The 6,715-nt window shown below is 45.1% G+C and overlaps 1 protein-coding gene across 9 annotated transcripts in view; it reads right to left on the bottom strand.

Moving 5' to 3' along the window:
- Positions 1-4,443: 4,443 nt before the first annotated feature.
- XPO7 (exportin 7) overlaps positions 4,444-6,715 on the bottom strand; it is an 89,818-nt gene continuing 87,546 nt past the window's right edge. For 5 of the 9 annotated variants that reach the window (XM_033227286.1, XM_033227341.1, XM_033227350.1 and 2 more), the window contains exon 28: positions 4,444-4,681. In XM_033227286.1, coding sequence (XP_033083177.1) covers positions 4,459-4,681 — 223 coding nt within the window. In that variant the 3' untranslated portion in view covers positions 4,444-4,458. Of the gene's footprint in view, positions 6,132-6,715 lie in introns of all 9 variants that reach the window. The other 4 variants (XM_033227294.1, XM_033227312.1, XM_033227303.1 and 1 more) reach the window with 3 other exon arrangements.

The following is a 6,715-nucleotide window of genomic DNA, read 5'->3' as shown; positions in this document are numbered from 1 at the left end:
GAATTCTCTGGATGGGAGTCCCATTCAGGCTCACCCAGCACGGTGCCTTCGCTCCTGCACCCTCATCCCCAAAGTGCTCCACACTCCCTCTTCCTTACTCAGTTGCCGCTCTATCCTGGAATCTGGGAATCATACTAGAATCCTCTTTACGCCAAATGCAACTGATCACAAAGCCCTCCTCTCCTAACATCGCCCAACTCTCCCTGCAATCCTTGTCTTGGTCCACGTCTGTATTCCCCACTAGCTGGTGGGCTAAACAAAGACTGGTCACCAGGCTGCTTTGCCAAGTGGCCTTTGGAAATGCAGAGCGTTCAGGATCAAATACCAAGCTCCTGTGCCAGCCCTCATCCAGACACACACCAGGCTGCACCTTCCCTCCAGCCACGCCATTTGTGCAGCTTCGAGTGCTCTCCCTTGCCTTCTCCGGCGGGCCAAGCCCTGCGGGGTCTGCGCCTGCATGCCCTCCCACGAACCCTAGGGAATCTCGTGTGCGCTATGGCCGTCCCTTTCGGGGTATCCCCACGCCACCACATTCTTCGGAGCAGGGACCTTGTCCTTAGCAGCTGCACCCAGCCCGGGAACAGGGCCGCTTATTAGCACTGCGGCTGCCTGCTGTGAACTCGAACCTCTGCCAGGCACACGGCGCCGTGGGGACCCAAGGGCCGCAGGTGCCCAGCTCTGGACTTCCCCAAGAACGCTCCCGCAAAGCACCGCAAAGCAATTATGACCTCGCTCTCCCAGCGGCAACACTAGAAACCCCGGCCAGGACCGAGTCTGGACTGCGCCTGCGCGCGGCAGCGTAAGCGGGGCGAGAGCCGGACCGGAGGGCGCGGACACTTGAGTGCGCAGGCGCCACCTCCCGGTGGAAGAAACTTCTTCCGAAATTACTTCCGGGGCTGCGGCGCTGGCCGGGGAGGGTCAGGCCGGGTGGTGTAGGAACTCGCCCTTTCTTTCGCAGGGTGCAGGCGGGATGGTGTCAACAGCTTTTGCTCTTTTCATTGTTGTAGCGAGCTATGGCAGCGATGTGAGGTTAACCCGCATAAACCAGACAGTCTGGCATCTCTCTGCTGGGGCTTCACCCAAATTAGTTCCACCACTCCCCTTACTGTACACGCCCCAGAAACTGCACATCCTTGTCGCTGGCCATGACACCATGGTCTGGGCGCATCTCGTAAGGAGCACACTTTAGCTACTGGGACAGGCAGGGGTTGAGGTTAGGAACACTCCAAACAGAAGAGTAGGTGGGCTCTAAGGCTCTTAGGAACGGGCACAGTAAGGGGAGACTTGAGAGAGGGACTGGGTCCAATTTGGGGTTTAGAAAACGGTAGGCGAGCAAAGGGCATGCAAATTTAGACTGGGAAGAGAGGGTTCTGCAGACCTGCAAAGGCCGGGGGTAGGATATGGAGGCAGAGATCGTGGTTGCATCCGCATAGTTGAATGTATGAATTCTGGTGCAGCATTCGTAGCTTGGCTGATAAAAGTTTTTAACTTGTGACACATGCCCTGGACTGCAAAGTGTTAAAGGGTAGATACCTAGTTTCCTAGTGAAATAATGGCCTGCATTCTTCTAAACTTAAAAGTGGTTTTGTTTCCATCATCTTAGTTGGCACTCTCAACCATTTTCCAGTTGAATTTGGCCTTGAGAAGATGCTTTACTGTCTTTACACAGTATAGTCAACTAGGGAGAAGTTTGCGTTTTCTGACTTTGAGACCACGGCTCTTATATTCTCCCACCCTTTCACTAGCTGTAGGGAGTGCCCGTTAGACTCTTTATTGTCCCTTCCGAGCTTTACATAAGGCTTGATCCACTGCCCATTAGTTAGTTTCTATCCTGAGTCTGTCCTCCAGACCTAGAATCCAGACGCTCTGACTTGCTAACTTTGTGATTCCATAGCAAGGGTCAAGAGATTTCCCACTTTGCCATTCTTTTAGGCCATATGGGTGCTGCCGTATGCTTAAGTGTGCTGAGCTGTCTTCATGGCTATCAAGTAGAATTAAAATAATTGTGCATAGTGCTTTTGTAAGTACTGTTTACTACATTTTAGAGTCAGTTTGTATTACTAAGTGATCACAAAACAGAAGAACGGAGATAAATTTGCCTTGCAAATGACTTTTTCTGCTTTTGAGTTTCCTTTTCCATTGCTGACCATCAAAAAGATACTTGGCCCATAATAGATGCTGAGTAAGTATTTGATGAACAGATGACAAGGGATAGCAGTCAGGCTGTCCTGAGAATCAGAAGGCTTTTCTGAGGAAGGGGAATGATTTTCCAAACTTAATTTCATCCTCTACCTTGACAGTCTCACGTCCCATTGTCTGGCACCTGATTCCTTTAGTTGATCTGCTCTTCCTGAAAAGCACCCAAGTGGCAGCCGACCAGTGAGTTCAGGATAAAGACACCCAAGATAAATGTAATGGACCCAGAGGACAAGCCTCAGAGGCAAGAATCTTTTTAGACATGACCTAGTATCTAATTATGGCTGATGAACACATTTTCATCCTTTCAAATACTTAAAAGAACCACCAGGACTTTTAAGTAGTTATAATCACTTACAGTTTTCAAGGCCTAATCAACAAGCTTGTAGCTTTTACAGGGTCCCTATAACTATCTTTCCTCTCCTTTTTGGCTTTGGCATTTGACAGTTCTGGCAGCATTATATGTCAATTTAGGCTTGTAGATCTAGCCAAAAATCGTGGGCTAGGGTTGGCCCGGACAGGGTTGGCTGGTGGCAAATATGATATAGGGAGTTTTTCTGGCTTTCTAGATTTAATTCACGTTACCCCACAAGCATGGATATTTTGGAAAGTGGTCTGATGTACTTAGCTGAAATTTCAAAAGGTACTAAAACATTATTTCCAGTGGGGGGTTGTGGGGAGGGGAAAAAGTCCCTTAATAAAGCCAATGTTTTAGAGAATGAAAAACTTACTTCTTAGGTTGTCACTTATCATTAGAAAATGGACACGTATGCCCAAAGTCATTACTTCTTCAAATTTAAAAACTTAAAATTGCAATCCTGGGCCAAATCCCTTCTTCGTCTGATTTACAAGTTAGTAGGAATAGATAACCCATGGGCTGAGCCAACAAAACACGAATACAATTTAATAATCTGTAGTAAAGAAAGTTTTCAATATAAGGCATAGTTTGTGTCAGGAAACACTATCTAAAGACACTTTACTTGATGAACACAGTGCCTAGGGAATAAACCTAGAAATTCCCAAATACACTTTTGTTTTGACTGAATAAAATCTCATGATTTCTGGCGAAATCAAAATCTAAAGAAAACCAACTTTTACATTTACTAGGTTGAATCATATGAAATCGCCGACCATTTCTGACCAAAAGGTGATTTGGGACCCCCTCTTTGAATTGTCAGCAAAGGAAGGAACAGCTTTACTGTTTAAAAAGTCTGATGAAGTTGTGGAAAATTTTAACCATGGCAGAGGAGGGAAAAGCTTCACTGTTTAAGAAATCTAATGAAGCTGTGGAAGATTTTAATCATGGCTCCTCGTGACTGGACTACACTCAGGGCTGAACTGAGGAGACCACCATCCTTGGTGAGTTTCTTGCCCAGGGAAGGGAGAGGTCTGGGGTTTTGCTGATTAATCAGCATCTCAAAACAGTTGGGGAAAGGGGACTCCTCTTCAAGTATCCATGAGAAAGTTATTGTGTGTCACCTAACTATAGAATCAGAATTCCAGGGCATGTGTCAGAAGTATATGCATATTAATGAAAACTCACCATTTAATATTTGTTAGGCTTAGAGATGGAATTCAGCTAAGATGAATCAACTCCATTTGCCTTGTAGCCATCAGAATAGTTTTTTTGCCTTTGAAATAACTTAGGACTGAGGCAGCTATAGCAGTTCCCAGAAAACTGAAACTGCAAAGGCAGTAGTACATCTACACAAGGCGGATAAGAATGGCACCCTAGCGCCTGAGACTCATGGGATGGAAACCTGCATTAAGGTACACACACGTCTGTATCTCAATACTTTTCTGTGTTTCTGGCAATCAAATTTCCTCATACTCAGGTACTCTGAACACATAGTGCAGGGGTTAGAAGTAGTCTCTGCTAACAAGCGTTCCTCGTTTGATAAATCTGGCCTGTGAGGTCTGCAAAGTATTCCAGGGGGATAACATTTGCCCCTGAACTTGTCATAGTCTAATGAATGAAACCCAGTCCACATCAGAGAAGCTGATGTAAGAATATTAACACAGTGGGCTTTCTTCAGTTACTACTTGTCTGCTAGTAGCCATGTTATTATTTGAAAGCTAACAGAAAAGTAGAATGGCTTCTGCTTTATAGCTGTGGACAATAGCATGTGACTGGTTTTGTTGACAGAGATATATCAATCATATACTTTTGAAAGAAACTGAGTCAGACTTTGTGCAATGAGAAACAAGTGAATTTGATCAAGTGGAGGGGCCCCTGTCATTCACGGGCTTTTAAAGAAGGTTTCACACATATTCACGTGTTTTGAGTGAGACATGTCCTGGGACGCACACTGGACATGATTGCTGAAGCCAGGTCAGTAGAAACCATTGAAGTTTATTGGCGGTCACAATGCTTACACTGTATGCAGCAAACACCCTTACAAGTCTATCCGCAACCTGATCACGCAAGAAAGGATTCATCACACAGTCGCCAGAGGAGAAGGGAAAAAAATTAACAGGCTTGTTTCTGGGGGTAAAGGAGAGAAATAAAAATAAAACCTAATTGATGAGTGTCCTGTGGGCAAGAGCTGAACTAGAGATGTGTACAACTAGCAGCAACAGTTGTGGAAAAAGTACAAGGCAAATAGCTTTCTCCATTAATTTTCCTCTGTAGGTTATTTCTTTTTTTAATATTCAAAACATTTATTATGGTTTTCATTTTATAAAAATGTATATTTTTTAAGGGGTGGGAGAATGTTAAATACTTCATGCTAGGTAGACCTTGTTATTAAGAACCCCTCCACTGTAGTAACTTCCTCCAGTTCATACATTCATGAGTGCAGGGTACATATATAAATATCCACACGCATACATCCACACACACTGCCTCGAGGGCTGGGGAAGACTAAAATTTATTGGCCACACACAGCAGGGCCTCTGGTGGACTCACCCACATTGCTCCACAGGAGAGCAGTGGGTTCACTTCCTTCTCTCTGGTCTCTACCTTCACAGAGACCAAGAACCCTACAACACGTCGTTAAATCCAACTTTTAAAAGCAAGAGGCATCTGTCTGAGGATGAGGGTAAGCAAAGTAGGAAAGACGATGGAGATAAGAACACCAAACACTTTTAGCTGGAGTTATTTATCACTGCAAGGGGCTAGGGACCCAGGGCAGAATCTATATGGTCCAAGGGGAGGGACGGTGTTCTGGCATGGCTTAGAGTTCCTAATAACAAGGGTTAATACAGTAACAGGAAGTGATTATTTCTGGGTGAGGACAGGGCAATACGAAAAAATATACATTTGGAATTTTAGCTTTTTTTTTTTTTTTTTTTGCCTCTCTACTGTGTCACTAAATATATCTCTGCACTCTCACACATCCTTGTCCAGTAAAGCTTCAGGCCACCAGAATACACATTTTCTTCACTCGCATACACAACCCCTCACATCAGCATTGGTGCACTAGACTCTGTAAAAATTTTTCAGTCACACTTTTTGTTTTTAAACTTGAGTCAATATAAACCTTGTTCAAAATGTTATGAAAAAATGTACATGTTTATACAAGGCAGGTTGTGGCAGGACACTAGGGGTTCTCCCCCCTTGGGTGGCCCCAGGAGCAGAGGCTGGAGTCTCAGTTTGTGTCTCTTATCTCCTCCCACCACCCTTCCCACCCAGTCCCCCAGGAACCAGCAGCGCCCTGCCCCCTAGTGAGTGCACTCACACCCCTATTCCCTGGGGATGTAGCTAGTTGACCTTTGCCATTTTCCCCACACCCCTGGAGAAAAGAGCCAGGATCAGCCAGGCCCTCTCCCTTGCAATTGTTCGCCCCTCTGGGCCAAACCCAAGGGACGCTGCTCTGTACAGGTAGAGTCCAAGGAGGTGTCAGCTCATCATGTCATTGCTATTCACGCCATAAGTGGAATTCTTCATCGAGTCGTTGACTTCTCGACGGAATGCTGACAGGTTCTGGGTGAACCTGCAGAGAGGATGCATGTGGGTTGGGGGAGGAGAGTGGTGGGGGAGGGGGGAGGTATTTGCCTAACAGTTTTTTTTTTTTTTTTTAAACCATGGGAAGTAGAATGTATGAACTGATGGGTTCTGTTTCAAAGATCAGTTAATTTCAGTCTTAAGACTCTAAGAGAAAGTTGGCCTAGAGATCTGGTCAAATCTGGGGCCCTGAGGGCTACCTTGGGCTCATGGCAGCACAAAAGAAATCTCACTGACAGAGGTAGGAAGTTGCTCTCACACGTGAGGGCAGTAAGCCAATGAAGTCATCTCATTTCTTAATGCAGCAAGACCAGGTGGTGTAGTGCTGTGCTGTCCAATAGGGCAGCTGATAACCACATACGGCTACCGAGCCCCTAAATTATGGCCAGTGTGACTGAGAAAATGAATCCAAATTAAATACAATTTAACATTCAGCTCCCCAACTGCATCTTAATTTTAAATTAAAATGCCTTATTTTAAATTAATTAAAATTAAATAAAATTTAAAAATTAATTGCAAAGCCCAGATACACAATGCGGTTATTGGAAAATCCCTAGGTATGTTTGAAACAAT

This window comes from Trachypithecus francoisi, unplaced genomic scaffold (assembly GCF_009764315.1).
Source record: "Trachypithecus francoisi isolate TF-2019V2 unplaced genomic scaffold, Tfra_2.0 Contig01440, whole genome shotgun sequence".
NCBI classification, from domain to species: Eukaryota; Metazoa; Chordata; class Mammalia; order Primates; family Cercopithecidae; genus Trachypithecus; species Trachypithecus francoisi.
Note: the sequence above shows the minus strand (reverse complement) of the source record. Positions and strands in the feature narration are given on the sequence as shown.